The sequence below is a fragment of the Delphinus delphis genome, chromosome 14 (genome assembly GCF_949987515.2).
Source record: "Delphinus delphis chromosome 14, mDelDel1.2, whole genome shotgun sequence".
Taxonomy (NCBI): Eukaryota; Metazoa; Chordata; class Mammalia; order Artiodactyla; family Delphinidae; genus Delphinus; species Delphinus delphis.
The window spans coordinates 73,752,170-73,771,215 of record NC_082696.1 but is presented as its reverse complement, the minus strand read 5'-3'; the positions used below and the strand labels follow the sequence as shown (position 1 = coordinate 73,771,215).

General features: G+C 36.4%; 1 protein-coding gene across 4 annotated transcripts in view; it reads left to right on the top strand.

The window, feature by feature from the left end:
• Positions 1–19,046, top strand: part of BCKDHB (branched chain keto acid dehydrogenase E1 subunit beta) — a 287,088-nt gene that overhangs the window by 165,360 nt on the left and 102,682 nt on the right. For 3 of the 4 annotated variants that reach the window (XM_060030308.1, XM_060030307.1, XM_060030309.1), the window contains exon 9: positions 8,651–8,737. The exons of the other annotated variant lie outside the window; for it this stretch is intronic. In XM_060030308.1, the coding sequence (XP_059886291.1) occupies positions 8,651–8,737 (87 nt within the window). The remainder of the gene's footprint in view (positions 1–8,650; positions 8,738–19,046) is intronic. 4 annotated transcript variants of the gene reach the window in all.

Genomic DNA, 19,046 nt, shown 5'->3' with positions numbered 1-19,046 from the left:
TGTGCTTAGATGAGGTTCCTAGGATAGAGACAAATTCATGGAGACGGAAGTAGAATAGTGATTGCCAGGCCCTGGGGGAGGGGAAGAATGGGGAGTTACTGTTGAATGGGTACAGAGTTTCTGTTGGGGAAGATGAAAAAGTGCTGGCATCCTATGGTGGTGATGGTCGTACTACCATGTCAATGTGCTTAATGCCACAGAACTGTAGTTAAAAATGATTAAAATGGTGAAACAACTAAAATTCTGTACATGGCATTTTCATTCAGCCCATAATCATAACCTAGGTGCTAAACTAGGTACATGAGTTTAGGTGCTAAACTAGGTGCTAAACTAGGTACATGAGTCATCTGTGAATTATCAGCCTCTTCCCACAACATGCAATATATATACAGTATCATGGTAACAAAAGAATAGTACTTGAATGAAGGTAAGCTGCCTAAATTAATAAATAATCAATGTAGTGAAATGGCCCTGCCAGGGGTCTTTACTACTAGGTCAAGTTCTGGATTTGCCAAGTAGTGTGTATAGCAATTGTACTACCACTTTCTCATTTATTATAGAAATATAAGCATATTTATAGTAAGGTTAAATTACGTGGTACTTCTGAATGTTTCCTGCTGTTGCAAACTTCAGAGAAGCAGCCTGGAAGAGCTCAGGATGGTTTTAAGAATAGAAGCTGTAGGAGATACAACACCCTGATTGTCAAAAGTACAGCTTGGCTTTTTAATTGTCCTTGTCAACAATTTTATAAAATTCTACAACATGGAAGTCAATAATATTAATATCCAAATGACATGTTATAATTTCTCCTTTTCATAAAAAGAAATGGATAAGAGTTGAAGTGGAGACAAGTTTATGGAAATATTTTGAGTCCTGCTGAGAAATGATAGGGCAGTGATAAAAATGAAGATCAGAAAACAAGTTGGGAAATGGCTGCCTCAGTCTCTGAGAATTTGCTTTGGCACACACAAAAGTAATGTTGATTCCTGTAGGTGGTTATGCTTCGCATGATGTTTAAGCTAATGCGGAAAATGAAAAAAACTTTTAAGACATATTTATTTACATATTTTCCCATGTTTCACTACATATCTAATTAACATCTACCAGTACAATACCTTTATTACCATGGTAACATGAACTCTTGTCAAAAGGAAAGGAAATTTATGTTCAGTACCAAGGAAAGGAAATGGTGTGTTTATTACAGTCATGCATTTACAAAAGAGCTACATAAAAACAGAAACATGTTTAGTACTGCTAACTTCTTATTCTAAAATCAATCTAGAGTAGGAAAAATAGATGGAAAGAGCTGGCCCAGGGTAGTCCTCTGTTAGAACTAGAATGATGATTAGAGCTTAGTTTTTAGGACTCCCTTTTTATAGCATGATTGGTCCCTCCTGACAGCTTCAAGCCATCAGAAAATTGGAAGCTTGTTAGTGATTCATTTAAATCACTGTGTCTAGATGCTTTTTTTTTTTTTTTTTTGCGGTACGCGGGCCTCTCACTGGTGTGGCCTCTCCCGTTGCGGAGCACAGGCTCCGGACGCGCAGGCTCAGCGGCCATGGCTCACGGGCCCAGCCGCTCTGCGGCATGTGGGATCTTCCCGGACCAGGGCACGAACCTGCGTGCCCTGCATCGGCAGGCGGACTCTCAACCACTGCGCCACCAGGGAAGCCCTGTCTATATGCTTTTTACAAAAATCAATATTAAGAACATTTATTAAGCGTCCACATTTATAACCATATATTAGGTATTATGGTTAGGAATAGAATACTCGATACTTTCTGAATTTTGTGCTCTTGAATGATTTAGAGTTTGCTGGAGGAAACAGTATAGAGATAGAGATACACACCCTCCATAAAAAAGAGTACTCCCCCAAACAAAGAAACAAAAAGATGCTTAGGTACTTTTTCAAACTTTTAAGTTTAATAATGTATGCATGTGTCCCCAAATAATAAAATGAGCATAATTTGCTCAATTTAATGCATATTTGTCATATGCTATGTTCTGTGGTAGACACAAATATGGATAACAGAGTCCCCATCTTTGAATATGTGGTTTTGAGTGTGGTTGGAAGGGCTAATGGGACAGATGTACTCAGGGCTCTTCTACAAGGTAAATTGCTCGTGTTCCTAAGAGGTATAGCAGTGAGTGCTGCCTTGACCATGTGCCTGATTCTTGCCTTTGAACCCTGGTTTTAGGACTCAAAGAATATCCTTGCCTTGTCAGCCACCTCAGATTCTATTAGGAAGTGATTGCTAGGAGGTATATAATATGATAAGAAAAAGAAGGAAAAGGGTAACATAGGGTTTAAAATAAGGGAAAACCTACCAAGCTGGGGAGACCAGGGAGGGAGGAGTTGTGTAAGATGGGTCTTGAGGGGGTGAGGGTTAGGGTTAACCTCCAGAATTTGGGGAAGGAAGTCAGAGGCAGGTAAGCTTGGGTCACAGTCGTGGAGTAGGGAGTAGCCTGACATGACTGGAGCCTGCAGGGACTGTGAAGAGACAAACTGGGAAGGTAAGGTTGATTGACAGAAGCACGTTTGTCTGACTTTTTTTTTTTTTTTTTTTTTTTTGTGGTACGCGGGCCTCCCACTGCTGTGGCCCCTCCTTTTGCGGAGCACCGGCTCCGGATGCGCAGGCTCAGTGGCCATGGCTCATGGGCCCAGCCGCTCCGTGGCATGTGGGATCTTCCCGGACCGGGGCACGAACCCGTGTCCCCTGCATCGGCAGGCGGACTCTCAACCACTGCACCACCAGGGAAGCCCCTGTCTGACATGTTTTGAAGTAGCTTTCAGAAAGATGTCTGCTTTTAGTTTTTGCAAAAGCGGTTTTTCCTAGGCTCGTCAGCTCTGATTATACCAATAATTCAGGCAAGAGAGAACCAGGGAGGATGTCTGAAATTTTCCCAAACACTTCATGCCTTTGTTAGAGTGATTTGCTCGTTCTTCTTCTGTTGACTTTATTCAGTTCTCTTTATGTTCTGCTTGCTCCCTTACCTACTTTTTCCACGTGGGTGAGAAAGCTCTGAGGATTTACTCTTTCTCCATTTACGCCAATTTCCTATGATACCAAACTCTTTGTACCCCATCACTAAGAGCCTTGCCAAAATGGACTTTCCCGAACCATCTGTGGGGTTCATGACTCTTCTTTCTCTTTTAGCGTTGGTATTTCTCCAGAGGAGTATCAGCCAGTGATCTGACTGTGTGTGATGCTCATGCTGACTAATCATAGTTGCTAGGCATATTCTAACACATTGTTAGCTGGTGATTAATTGTGAAGTTTTTCTAGCTAACGTGTCAAATGCATTTGGCTACTAAACAAGAGAACATTTCAGAAACTTAATTTATCTGCAGAAATATTTGAGGCTAATTAAAATCATGTCCTTAATGCTTCTACATTATATAATTGTTATGAACATGCTCGTGATTGATGAAACAAAGGTGTGCGCCTTTACTATTACTTCCGCTCATATGTATTTATAAGCAGATTTGATTTCAAAAGGAACTGGTAAAGGCCAGCTTTGATGTTTCTTTTGCTTTTCATTAGCTTTTATTCAGATAGAAAATGTTAAACGGGCTGTAAATTGCCTATCCAAAGTGTTGCCTTTCCTACTTTATCTTATCAGCCATCAGAATAGGCCACTGAACTTGGTGTTGGTCAGGTTGAATTACTTTGTAGGAAGAAAATCTTGCCATAGGTTTTGAGTTAAGAGATAAAAACTACACTTCTGCTTTTTGAATGTGCTGCACTTTCAGGCATATGCCAGCTTAATGGTCTGCCTTTCTGTGTCATTTGCTCCTGGAATGACAGCTTAACAGTTTTCCTGGTTGGATTGTGTTAAAATCTTTAGAGGCTACATTCACTAAAACATGTGTCCCACGTTTGGGCAGCCAAAATCTGTGCAATCGTTTTGATGGAGTTTAACTTAGCAACTCTGCTATTACCACAGATATCTTATTGCTAAAGCCCCATTAAAATGTCCTCAATTTGGAGTCTGTTATTTCATATTTACATTGTTCTGGGATGCGCTGAAGTACGCTTTTGCACTATGTTAAAAATGGATTTTGCACAGTGGTTTTTAATAACATCTAAGGGAAAAGAATCTGAAAAAGGATTTATATATATACGCACACACACACATACTAACTGAATATATGTATGTATAACTGGACCACGCTGCTGTACACCTGAAACTGACACAACGTTGTATAGCAACTATACTTCAATTAAAAAAAAGGACTTTGCTAAGAAAGCAGTAGCTTCAGGACATTAAAGAAGGGCGTGTTTAATATAGTTAAATTATTTTAATAGATTTTTATCTAGTTAACTTTTCTTGAGTGGCTACCACGGTCTGAGCATTGGGCTTAGGTATCCCTCATGGATAACTTGACGTTATGGCCATTAGTAATGATGTGTGGGCAGAAGATGGACTAAGGGGAAAAGTCATGAAGTGGCCAGAGCAGGAACAAGGTATCTTAAAGTTTCCATCAGAATGGGGGTGTCGCAACCTGTTGGTTGTTGGCAATGTCATCGTGTGTTCAGCATTAAGATTTGATGCCTCCTCTTGAATCCGATGTTGCTGATGCCCTTGGGGAGGGGATGACAGAAAGAGTGAGAAAGTGAGAATCTCTGGGAGAAATCCAGGGCAGACCAGTGCTCACCAACTTAACAGCCGTAGGCTGTTTCACTCCTTGCCTTTCAGAATTGTTTTTTAAGTTTTCTTGACAAATTTCTCAAGGCCTTGTAGGGAACAAAGCTGTTCTGTTTCATGGTAGGGGACACAGAGATGGGTCCTCATCTTGAACTGGTTCAGCTTTCCCTGGTGCCATTAGCTGCTCTAACTCACCGCTACTCCCTCTGGGTAAGTCCAGAATCCTGGAGCAGATCTTAGTGGCAAGAAGTTGAAGAGGCAGATACTGGAAAATCCAGCCTTATGTGATCTTTCCTGGCTGTGATAGGTTTAGCTTTCATACTGAAAAGTTGTTTAAACTCTTAAAATTTTTTTTCAAGTGGTGAATTACATTTATCTCAGAAGAAAACTTGAAACTTGATATATCACTTTTTTTCTAAAGAAAAGGAATTTTCAATCCTTATTAGCGTTTATATCTATAGTGATTTATTTTTAAAAGGTTAATGGCTATCTCCATTGAAAGGCACCATATTTTTACTCTCTAAGTAGGTCAAAATGCTAAATTTGGCTAGAAAAATTTCCCAGCAGTTGGATGTCATTGTGCCTAAATGTACGAAAATGAAATGCCTGTTAAAGTTGACAAAAGACATAGATTAATCAGAATGTCTAGTTGAATCACAGAGCATGGAAAGAGTAACACTCTCTTCAACTGTGTATATTTGCAACGATCTCATTATCATAATATTAACAAAGTGTTAATATGAACAATTTCCAAAATAGAAAAGAAGCTATCTTCAGAAATTTTAGTAAACTGAAATTGTGAATGATAAAAAGCACATACCAAGTTGAATTTGTATTATACCTTACAAAATCATGGGATTCTATTATAGTCTCAGCCTTTCATGATGTATGCTAATTCTTTGAAACTGTCAGTGTTATGTCTATAGGCATTTTTCAGAATTTTGCTGTAATTTCATTTTATATATTTTAATACTTTTCAGGTACTAGATGATTTTAAGAAGCAGAAATGAAATTTAGGTGCTTTCACAATTCAATGAAGTAAAGTAAAATACTCAGCTCAGAGCCTAACACACAGCAGCTCCTGTGACAAGCAGTTGTTTATGATTTTGATCATTATTTCTGTGACTTCTTGTGTTGCTGTCCCCTCTCTCTCTCACTGGTTTGCTTGCTTTGACAGTTTCAAGAGCCTCATAGCATTATTACTTCTCATCTTGTGTCTGCCCTTCAGCTCTTGGTATTTTAGAAATTTCCAGAATTCCTTCCAGAACTGTCAGCATACAGTTCCTGATCCAAGAACTCGCATGTTTACCTAACACACTTGCAGAGCTGTTGAAGAACTTGCCCTTCTTTGATACCAATAGCTGATTTCCCATTTTGTCTGGGGTCCAACAGCTTGAAGGTCAAGAGATGAGCTGGATATGATCTCGACATACAGCTATCATACAGAGCCTGGCGTGGGGGGGTGGCTGATTCCCTATGTTTTCACTGTGCCTCTTTGCTGCTGGGGTTTGGGACCTCAGGGTTCCCTTGTATCTGAAGCTAGTCCTAAGATAACAAAAAAATTAACGTTTTTTGAGATTATGACTGCAATGTCACATGTATTTGTTACCTTCAGCATTAATTTAAAAGGGCTTTCCCTTTATTTTTATTTATTTTAGACTTATTGAGAATATTTTCAGTAATATAAAAATACTTTTCATTTAAAGTAAAACAAAACCAAAAGTTCTTTCCCTACAATTCCTTCACTGTCAATCTTCAGGAGAAACAAGTTTTAATAGTTTGGAATGAATCCTTCCAGACTATTTACACATGTTGGCTCAATATATATAGCTATGTTTACTGGTGTCTGTTTTTCACAAAAATGAGATCATATTATTCTGCAATTTGCTTATTTTACTAATTAACTTGTCATGGGCACTGTTCCATGGCCTCAGTCTTTTTCATGGCTGTATAATACTCTGCTGTATTGCTGTATCTTGGTTTATTTAGCTTTTCTCCTGCTGACAGATTTTATCTGCTCACACATCATGTTGCATGGACTCCAGGGGTTGGTAGCTTTTGTCCTGGGTACATCTGTGCTTCGTTTCCCCACTACATTCTGCAGGCTAGAGGAAGCCTGGAACATTTGCCTTGGTTGCTTATTGGGTTGTCATTTGATCTTGGATTGGCCTCAGTTCAGAGAAAAAGCACCAACTCTGTTGTGTGGGGTTTGAGGGGAACAGCAGCATTTTTATAGCTGTTTCTCATTTCTCCCTTCTAGCTGGGTTGTACCATCTAGCTGGGATGGATTTTGGCTGTATCATTCCTAGATGCTCTTATGTTGGCAGAGTTCTGGGATTCAGAGCTATAAGAAAGTTCTGATTGTCAAATCTGTTTCTTTAATCAGCAATCCTTAAAGTCAGGGCATCTTTTTAGGGAATACTTTGAGAATACATTTGTTTTTTTCATGATTGTAGAATATTTTTGTCTCTTTATATTTCTAACCAGGTGCACTGAAATTTAATTTGTGACTTTCACATTGGCATAATTAACCACAGTCATAAATTCAAATACCAACATATTCCAAGGTTCATATTTCATTGGCGGGGATGGCATTCATTAAGGTGTTCATAAAATTTCATATTCTTAAGTCACTATTCACTTAGTAGATACGGTAACTTATTTTTGTCATGGCTACTGGCCATATCTTGGAGTTTAACATCTGTTGGCTGAAACTGCTACACACTTTTGAAATTCTAAACCCTAATTGCCTAGAATGAAAGCAATATTTTAATTTATATACAGGCATACCTTGGAAATATTGAGGGTTCGGTTCCAGACCTCCAAAATAAAGTGAATATTGCAATAAAGTGAGTCACACAAATTTTTTGGCTTCCGAGTGCATATGAAAGTTATGCTTATACTATACTGTGGTCTGTGTAATAGCATTATGTCTAAAAAAATGTACATATCTTAATTTAAAAAAATACTTTATTGCTAAAAAAAAGTGCTAACCATCATCTTACAATGCAGGGTTCAGTTTGTAAAAACTGCAGTTATGTGCAAAGCACAGTAAAGTGAAGGGCAATAAAACCAGGTCTGCCTGTAAGTTTTCTGTTTGGAAGATTTTTATTTCATGTTCCTAGAAGAGTAATGTAGAATTTAAAGAAGGTGATACAAAATTATTAGAAATGTAGAGGAGAAATTATGACTTCTCCTTTGTAATAATATGGTAACTGGGTAACATATTTTAAGCAGTAACTTGCTGTTGGTTTTAATATTTTTTACCTTCCTCCACACTGGCATCCTGCTATGATATCATAGCTATACTTTTTGATTTATTATTGTACAGAGTGTGTCATGCACAGTGGGAACAACCACACCAAGCCAGTGTCGAGAATACATCCTTATTTTCTGTGGCATTTTCTAGTTTAAAATGGAGTTGTGGTCGTTAACCATATTTTAATACACTTGAACGAAGAGTTGTAACCCTTTTACTTTCCCGGTGATTTCTTCATGCTCGGTTTCCTTGAATGTCTAGTGGCTTGAGCTTTTCCTTTGCTACAGTTTTTACACTCTATTTTTGTGTTTTCCTTCTCCACACAAAAAATGTCCTAAGACTATTTATTTATATGCAAATATACTCCCAAAGGAACAAAAAGGCACTTTCATTCTTAGAGCTATATGAGGAAAAAAATGATATTCAGATACAAAAATGTGAAATACATTCAGTTTATAACACAAAAATATAATAGAAGGCATTTTTAATGACATACATAGAATTACAAATCTCATTTTTCTTTTGCACTAGGATTAGCTACTGAAAACTTTTTTAACTGCAAAAATCAAAGAACAGTCCAGCTGAAAGGGAGTTACAGCTTATTTGGCATAAAATTGAATTGCTAATTTTTAATTATTTATTGGATTTAAATAATTTATTTTTATTACTTAATCAAAACTACCATCATATACTTGAAAATATGTATTCTCTTCAACATCAGACTTTCCTTTTCTCTTTCAGTCTGTGATCAAAACAGGGCGGCTGCTAGTTAGTCACGAGGCTCCCTTGACGGGCGGCTTTGCCTCTGAGATCAGCTCGACGGTTCAGGTAGAGTAACTTTTTGGCACTGATGTGAGCGTTTGTGCATTTGCATGTGTCTATGCGTTTGTGCATTTGCATGTGTCTATTCCAAGAACAAAATTACTTATCACAATATATAAAAGCATGCACTGTTTAGAAAAGTACATTTTCCCGTCTGACTCCAATTCACTGTCCTTTAGATAATGGTCTAATTACATCTTCTAGAAAAGAAATCTTAAAAGCTGAAAATTCCTTAATAGGAAGAAGGAAGTTTGAAATAATCTTAGTAAACTAATGTCAGTTATGTTTGCTAGGATAAGAGGAAAAGAAAACTCTTAAATTTGAATGGGATATTTCTCTTTTAATAAAACTTATCATGATGAATCTTATCATGAAACGTTTGATTTATAAAATTGATTTAAACAGCCTTCACCTTAGAAAAAATGAATCTGTCAAAAGTCAGTAATTTAAATTCAGTAACAAATTTCACAATCAATAATTTAATTCATTAATCTGATTAATCATATGCTATTGGCGACACTTTAGGAATGGTTTAAAAACATTTCTTTTAAAAAAGGGTTCAGTTAAGATGCTGCATATCAGGAAAAAATTCTACAAACCTCTTTATGGAGGATTTTTACTTAAAACTTTCATTCACATTTATATCATAGATGGGAATAAGATGACTTAAATGTTTCATTTTTCCTAACTTTTTAAATTAAAAGTTAAATAACTATATTTTAAATGGAAAGTTTGTATGCATTTTAAATTCAGAGTATCTTTGCAGCTAGCAAACATTTTACTTCTCTTTACTGGTGGTAAGATGATTTTATTGTTAAGATACATATAAATTGAAAATTTCTTTAAGAGTATATGGTTAAAAACTTGATATAAAATTATGATATATGAGCACTAATGATTTCTACCAATAAAATATCTTTAAGTATGAACTGACAATGTTATAAATATTTTAAAATTAGATGAATCAAATTTAAACATAAATATTTTAAAAACTAGATCAAAAGAATTCATAATTATGATAAAAAATTATGCTGTTGTTTTTACATGTGGTATACATTTTTCACTAACAAAATTAAGAAAATACTTGAGTTTTGTAGATTTGTTGTCTTCCTTATTATAGAGACTACAATTTGAAACATATTGCTTATCATTGTGTAACATAAATACCTGGTATTTACCGTGCATTTTATTCATTGAGTAGCCTAATGTACTATCCCTGTAAAGAAAAAAAAAGGGGGGGCTTGCAAGAATGAATCACTAACACCAAGATGGTATTTCAAGTCAAAGGCAAACTGTAAAGAGAAACTGGGATTTTCTGATTCCTAGTTAATATGTGGTCCACTAAACCCATCTGGCTGTTGCTAATGGAACTTTATCTGACAGCTTTGTTTCATTTTGCCCACTGAATGTCATCTTATTGTTATCTCAAAACTTTCACTTGCATTTAAATGTAAAAGGAAAGTAAATAAACATGGAATTAGAAATTACAACTAAAGTCCACTTTCTCTAGACGTGCTTTTAAAATTTGAATTCCATTGATTACTATAAGCTGCATAGAATGTAACATATTTTTTGGCTTGGAAAAGAATTAGAAAGATTATCTAGCCTAGTGTCTACTGGTCTTGAATAATATGTGGATTCGTGTCAAAGGAAAATTGTCTCTCGGGCTCCAAGAATACATTTGTGAATTCCAGTTTGAGGAACGTCATATCGTGAGTTAAATATAGTCACAACAAAAAGCTTACACCATCAAGATCATAAACACTGTATCAAAAGCAGATCCTGAAATTATATGATAGTAATCAGTGGTTAAGGTTGTGAAAGAGATTATACAGAATATGGTCATATTTTTTTTCATAATATGAAGACACCAAAACAAAGACCACACCTTATAAGACTCAGACTCCCAAAATATGCCCACTGATCCTGGGTGTCTGAGGTCTGAGAAATCCTGACCCAAACCAGCTGGATTCCTTTAACAGATGAGTGTTTCTCATTCAAAGTGCTTGTGATTGACCTGATTTTAAAATTAAGTGGAAGATTTGGGACTAGGACAGGAGTCTTGAGTAAATATTGAGTATGTACATATGCATTCTTTATTCAAAGTTACCCCCACCCCATGAGGAAGACAGAAGTTGGATTCGTTATAAGATGTTCTCTGTTTTCCATGTTTAAATCTTTCAACCAACTAACCACAAAATAAATTACGGAAATAATGTAAAATTTGTAGAGAGGTCTTAGTTTGATATTTTGAGGAATTAGAATTTAGATTTATTAATATGAGGAAGAATTACAAAATGCTCACAGTTGATTTTGCTTAATCAGATTTTACTTGTACAAATGGAAAGTGTGGAAAATGAATTTTAACAAAATATAATCAACATTGGATTTCCAAATGTTTGCCTGTGTGGCTTTTATCTATTGACAAGGAAGGAAAAAAAAAACTAGACACCTTGTTGGTGTTCTGTTTTGTTTTGTGTGTTTGGTTTGTTTGTTTGCTTTTTTGGTAATAATGTTTGCATACAATATAGGGTAATCTGAATAATACAATCTACTTTTCAGTAATTGTTTCATGCACATATTCCAATAAATGCAGCATACTGTATTGAGCACCTTCTTTACGGAAGGCCTCATTCCCTATTGTAAGTGAAGCCTGTATCAAATTATCCAAGTGCCTGGGCTTCTTTGAACTGAAATCACTTAAGTGTGAGGTGCAGCTGCTTTCACCACTTGGAACGGTTCATGTTTCTGTATTTCTTTTTGGTTGTGTATACTTTGTAACATTGAAGAAGATAAAGCAGGGTTAAGATTTTGAAAGCAATTTTCTGGAAGGGCAGGGAAATGGTACATAGAGAACTTTTCATTGTTGTCCTAAAGAAGTTTGAAATTAGGGGTGAGAATGATCTATACGTTTGAGCACTATGGATTAAAATGCTGAGTTACTCTCATTGTATCAACAAATGTAAATTTTATGTGAAAGTAAGCACACGCAAAAACAATCTGCTCCAAAACCATTGTTTTGTGGAAGGTATTTGATAGCTCTTTGAAAGCTCATGGTTAATCTTACAAAATTGCTCTTAATATTACAATATTTTAAGAGAATGATTATTAACAATAAAACTACTGTTTTAATACATTAAAAACTGAGAGTACCATTTTCTCTTTTGCTCAAATTTTAAATTAATTCCCATATTAAAAATCCTGAAGAGAATACAGCATTTTAGACAGTATTTCTTTAAGTTTATAATTGATATTTTTAGATAGAAAAATTATATCATGCTCTATAAAATGAATATCAAGTAAAGGAACTTTTTTTTTTTTGCTAGCTATGGGAAGTATTGCTGGCTTTACTATTTATTATTTTTAGTTAGATAAAATATGAGAAGAATGAATATAAAATATGTTCATATTTTATTTATATAACTTTTCAATTTATAGCAGATGGCTCTTCTATCATAAAAGGAGTTCAGTGTACACAAGTATTTTCATGCCCGTTGCTTCTTTTTCATAAACCATTTATTTTATTATTTAAAAAAATATTTATTGTTAGTCTCAGTTTGAAGTAAGTGAAAATCACAAAAGTGATTAGGAGACTATATTAATTACACATAACATTGTAAACTTATATTGATCAATAGCTTCTTCATAAAATTTATATAAAATGCTTAGAAAAATCAAAACCAATCCACTGAATCTGAGAACTGCTTTGCATTCCTATTGGATTAATTTGGAAGCAAACTGGGAGGTGGAACAAGCTGAGTGAGGTCTGTTATATCTGGCTCTCCTCTGGGGAAGATTTCTTGGTCAGTCATCCAAAGCTTCACTTGTCTCTTCCCATCTAATTTTACATTCCCATCTGTTCTCACTTTGGGGTGAGGGAACTTTTTCCTTCTCTCCTTTGACACATACCGAAACTTGGAAAAGAACTTGATTTGTGGAAAAGTGCAGAGACAACAGAGTTTAGCTAATTCATTGACCTCACTGTGGAGTTTGAGCAAAGATTTCGTTGTTTTGGAAAATTATATGACTTAGTTTGATGTGATGTTTGTATTCCTCAGCTTTATGTAACCATAGCTTAAAAAAAAAAACCAAAAATTTTACTGTGCAAAAGAGAATATGTTAACCTCATCCATTTAAATATTTTGCCCAAATTAATTTATATTATAATTCTCCAATGAAGTATTCAAAATAAGCATTATTTATGAATATTAAGACCAAATAATTCCTGGCATTTTAGTAGCTTTAATCAGTGTACTTTCTTTAAGCCTTGTAGAAACCAATCTTTATTTTTAATTTCTAATACATTCCCATAATGATGAACTAAATCTTGACTCTGATAAGCTTGGGATAATAATACAAAAAATGTTTGTTGTTTTTTTTTTTTTCCTTTCTGGATTCAGTGCTTAATAAGAGTGCCAAAAATTTTAGGGATTGGGGTTGGCTTAAAGGTTTGAATTTTTTTTTTTTTTTAACACATGGAAGCAATAAGTCTGCAATAAAGAGTCCAATTGGAGAGTATGGTAAATTTCCATACCATTGTTCCATCCTTTCTGTGCAGTCTCTATTCGTAGGATAAGAACTCAGAAATTGTGCATACAGACATATATATATATATATATATATATATATATTTTTTTTTTTTTTTTTTTTTGGTGGTATGCGGGCCTCTCACTGTTGTGGCCTCTCCCGTTGCGGAGCACAGGCTCCGGACGCACAGGCTCAGCGGCCATGGCTCACGGGCCTAGCTGCTCTGCGGCATGTGGGATCTTCCCAGACCGGGGCACGAACCCATGTCCCCTGCATCGGCAGGCGGACTCTCAACCACTTGCGCCACCAGGGAAGCCCAGACATATATTTTTAAGGTAATCATATTCTAAAAGTTTGAGAGGGTTTTATAGGGTTTACATTAATCATCGCATAAAAGGAAACTTTCCTAATTTTCAAGTAAAGGAATTTTGCTTTTCTCACTCTTTCATGTTAGAAAGGACTATGCAGAAGAATTTTTTTTTCTTATAAACTTATTATTACCACCAAATTTACCAGCACTCTGTTTACCAACGTCAATCTGAAGAAGAGGGATAAGGTCTTAAATGGTCTTGAGATTTTTACACTGTGGAAAATATGTTTAAATAAAATTACCATGTTGATAAAGTAGGAGTCATCAGAGGAAGCTATAAGGGCAGTAATTTGGTGAATAGTTTACTGCAATTTAATAATATTATTACTATTTAAAATTTTACTAGTGATTCAAAGCATTTGCCAACAACGAAAATAGCGATCGGGAAATGCATACTCGTGTACTATCATCTATCTAGATGGAGCCAAAGCATCAGAAAAGCAGTTCAACATAGAGTTATTCAGATACACGATGACCTTTTTAAAATGGAATTTTGCCCTGAAGCCTATCAAGTGTTCAGTAAACAGCTTCCATGGCCATAAATATGAACCGAAGACTAAATCTTTCCGGGGATGCATCATGGATAGATGTGCTGTATCACTGTTTGTGGTTAAGCCCATGTTTCACTCTGTGGGTCCTCCCCCTTGCCCTGACCCCACCTTGTCTCCCTCAATGTCTCTCTCTCCTTTGCTCATTAGTGTACAGGTGGCCAGGCTTCTCCCATCAGCACTCTTCTTCCTCTCCCCATTCTCTCCTGGGCAGTCTCAACCATTTGCCGGGCTAGTCTTCAAATCTGAAACCTTCAAGATTGGCTCTGCCTGTTGGGCCTCAGACTCAGAATTCCAATTTCATGCTAGTTTTGGTAAGGATAAGAAATTTGTGGACTTCGCTGGGGGCACAGTGGTTAAGAATCTGCCTGCCAATGGCAGGTTCAAGCCCTGGTTCGGGAAGATCCCACATGCTGCAGAGCAACTAAGCCCACGCACCACAACAAAGAGTAGCCCCCACTCGCCGCAACTAGAGAAAGCCCACATGCAACAATGAAGACCCAACGCAGCCAAAAATAAATAAATAAATAAGTAAAAATAATAAAACTGTAACTCTATATCCTTAAAAAAAAAGAAATTTGTATGATAAAATGGTTTATGTGGAAGGATTTTAACATGAAACGGGGAGAAAAGGTAGACATCAGCACCTGGATATCTGCCAGTTTCTGGAAATCAGCTTATCTCAAAATGAATTCTGTTTCTCCTCACATCTTTCTGGGCTTCTTAAATTGTCTTCTTATCTTGGCCTCTAACGTCTTATCACTTTACTATCCATTATTTTCTTACAGGACACATCAAATGTTGTCCATCATCTGTTTGAAAACCTCCAATAGATCTTCTCTGGAGTAATAAGATCTTTAGGTCAAGATCCTCAGCTGCCCAAACCGATGTTTCCAATGTTATTTTTCATATCCTTTTATGATTCTAGTATCACAGTGATCACACTGGCCTACTAGACATTTCCTGAATGATAATTAATTTGTACAACCAGCCTTTATTGAATACTCTGGGCATAGCCTTAATTTGGGCCTTTCATTCAAGAAATAGAGTTCTTGTTTTATAGACACTTAAGAGTTCAGTAGAAGAAATAGATGCTAAACAGATAATTATACTGTGGTACATACTAGGATAGAGGAATATTCAGAAGACTGTGGGATTATTAAATACTTGATCGCCTAACTCAGATGTGATGGTTGAGTTAACTCTTGGAGGAGTGAAGGTGGATGAGGATTCAGGCAGAGGGCACAATATAAATAAGGAGGCAGAAAAAAAGATATGATATTCTGGGGGTTACAGTGGTTTTGGTATGGTTGAAGAGTAGTATGTGAGGTTTGTAGCATGAGGTAAGTATCAACAGGTAGGTGAGAATTAGATTCTAAAGAATCTTACATGTAATAGCAAGTAATTCGTTTTTGTGTAGAGGAAACTGACAGGACAGAGTAAAGCCAGCTCGCATAGATATAAATTCCAGTTTAAATACATTATTTATGTATTTAAAATACACCTTATAAACTTCCTAGTAAAAAGGTAGTAATACAAACTCAAAAAACAATGGTCACAATTATCATTATTTAAGACAAAGGGGTGTAACTAAAGGATTTTAAGTAGGAGATTAACATAGAAAGATTTACAATTTAGAAAGACCTCTGGCATTTATGTTAAGGATACATTGGGAGGGGTGAGGCAGGAAGTCACAGAGATTAATTAAGAAACTATTTGAGTAATTTAAGGGTCTTCTGAGCCAAGGACACAGGAGTGGGGTTGGAGAGAAAGGTGAATTTTAGAGAGAGAAGAAGAGTATGAAAGAAAGACTTGCTGACTGATTAAGTAGGAGTCGGGCAGGGAAGGCTTAGCTTGATTTCTAGGTTGGGTGAATTTTGAATGGAGGTACCCTTTCACTGACTTGGGGACTATCATTGGAAAACGGGTTTAAGCACATCGTCTATGGAAGATGATGAATTAATTTTAGACTTGTAGAATTTGAGGTGGGGATGGAAAATGTGTCTCTGCAGCTCTGGAGAGATTCTAAGGTATAGGAAAAGATTAAGGACTCATCATCTTATAGTGATGGCTGAGGTCATGGATATGGGTGTGATCACACAGGAAAAGGATAGTCTTAAGAAGGGAACTTGGTGAAGAAGGAGTCCTCACCCACATTTACGAGCAAGAGAGGAAGAGCTATAAAGGAGGGTGAGTTGGAATGTCCAGAGAGAAGGAAGGGAGGAAGAGAGAGCCATTACAGAAGACTAGCAGGGAGACTTTTACCATGGAATAGGTGGCCAACAACATTAAATGCATCCACGTTTGTCAGCTAGACTGATGGTTGTACCTTGAGTATAGCAACCGGAAGACATTGGTGACTTTGGTGAAAGCAAATGCGGCCCCCGTTACATTGGGGCTGGTGAGTGAATGGTGAAGAATTAAAGCAAGAGACGTAGACCACTATTTCAAGAAACGTGACTTTTAATGAAAGGGAGAGGGGAATAAAGTAGTTGGAAATGGGCTCAATCTCTCAGTGTCATTTGCTCAGCTTGAAATGCCACTTTCTCAGTTTGAAGCCCTCTCTGGCAGTCTCCTTAACTCCCCCGCTCCCTTCACCTCCTCCCCCCATGCCCATCCTCTCCCTTCCACCTCCATCCCATCTAGCAATCAGGTTTTCAGTCTCTCTCAAATCTGCCCTTTGCTTTCTATTCCCCTAATAAACTCTAAATGAACCAGAAAAAAAAAAAAGAAGAAAAGAAAAAGAAAAGAAAACCAAACCACAAAATCTAAAGGAAAAATGTAGACAATAACTGATATTGAGATGGGCAAGCAATTCTTGAGCAAAAAATTAAAAAGCAATAGGATCAATCATATTATCACAGATTAATGTATTTGCCCAAAGTGAAAAATATTTGTGTGACAAAAAACAGGCACAACTGAAAGGAGAATGACAACTGGGAAAGTGTTGGAACATGTGACAAAAAATTGATATGTGTCCTGTATTAAACATTCCTAAATATCAATAAGGAAATTAGTAGCCCCTGTATTTAAAGGTCAGAGGCGGATTGTTTTTAGAACTATTAATGGCTAGTAAACATAAAACTATTTTAGTTAAAACTATTTTAAAATTAAAATAGTTTTAAAAATGCAAATTTCAGAATGGGATATCAGTCTTCTTTGTTACCCATAAGAGTGGCACTGCTTAAAAATTTTAGTGTTGAGATGGTGCAGGATAAATGTGGAAATTGATTCATCTTTCCAGAAAATCAGTTTGGTAATGTGTATCAAAACTCTGCTTTTGGAGTTACTCACTTTGGAGTTACAAGAATGGATAAGGGCATTGTCCTCCATGCCATTCAATTGATTAATAAAATATTGGAAGCAATATCAGTTACAACAGGAATATAGTTGAATAAATTATAATGAACATTGTGGATTTGTTAAAATCATTAAAAGAATAGTTAACAACATTGTAACATTTGTATGGATGTAATACTAAATGAAAAACTCACTAGGCTAGCCTGCAGGTGTTTTACTTGCCCAACTGTGTGAAAAGAAAAACAAATTATACATTGATATAGGCATAGGAGAAAAATCTTCAAAACAAGACTTCTGTTGATTTTTATTTTCTTCCTCATAATTTATTTTCTATGTACGTATATCATAATTTATAGAATTAAGAGCTTTCTTACAATTAGATGTCTCTCCCACATGGCATGGTAAGTCTTTGAGTTCTTCCTAAATTGTTTTAAATAAGAAAGCTCATTTTGCTCATTGAGTTCATTTTTTTAAATTTCATATTTCACGGCGTGTTTCTTAATCATGGACGTTTGAGTTTTGGGCATTGTCATTCATAGTGGTAATACTCAGGTTCGTGATGTGGGATAGTTTTAAAACCAGAGAAACCCCACTGCGTAGATTGGGCCATTCTGCAGGTTAGTTCTATCCCCACTTGCATGGTATATTTGATTCATTGCTCTCATTATGAAAGTGAAAGCACCATAATGTTGGGATATTCAGATTATTTCATTTTGCTGTGTTAAACAGTCAGTGATACTGAGACTAACTGGTATGTAATGATACTAACATTGGGTCCCCTGCTTATTTTTCTTCCCTCCTTTTGGTATTAGCTTTACGATGGATCGCTATCTATCTTTTTGAAATCTTTCTGGACGTAAGCTAGTCAGAAAAAAGATCAACCGCATTCCATCTCTCTGGGTAATGATAAAGTGCTCAGTTTCTCTCATACAGTCATTCTTTTTCCAGTCAGAAGTAATCCCCTTTGAATTCAAAGGTGCATTCACACCAGACCTCCTGCACTTTTTTCTCCCTGTTTTGTAACCTCTGGTTAGTATTTTGTTGTGTCCTTTTGGTGGTGTCCCAAGATCACTCCTGTCCATCCCTCTTAAGACCAACTGATCTGCCAGTTGGATGGAAAAAATTAACTCTGCTGGAAGGTTTAAAAGTAAATGTGCTCAACTGAAAGGTTATGTTATAAAAGTGTAGTCCTAAATCACGAGGTAGATGTTATTTAAAGGAGTATGTGGGTTCTCCAGTAACCTCAGTTTGGAAATAGCCCCTCCACCGAGGGTCCCCGATGCTGCATCTGCAGTAGCTCCGTAACGCAGAGGTTTCCTCCATCACATTATTTTGTCTTCCTGTCCTCATAGCCCTTGAAATGTCTGCAGGTTTCTCATTGATTTATTTAGTGTCCTTCTTGCCTCGATAGAAGGCAAGCTTCATGTCTGCTCCTGTAAGCCTGGTGCCTAAGATCCCTGCCTGGCACTAAGCCGGCACTTGATAAATAATTTAAATGAATTGTTTGCCCCTAGAGCATCACTGTTGTTAGCAGTTTCTTTGAAGAGTGACCTTCTTGCTGCCTTACGTT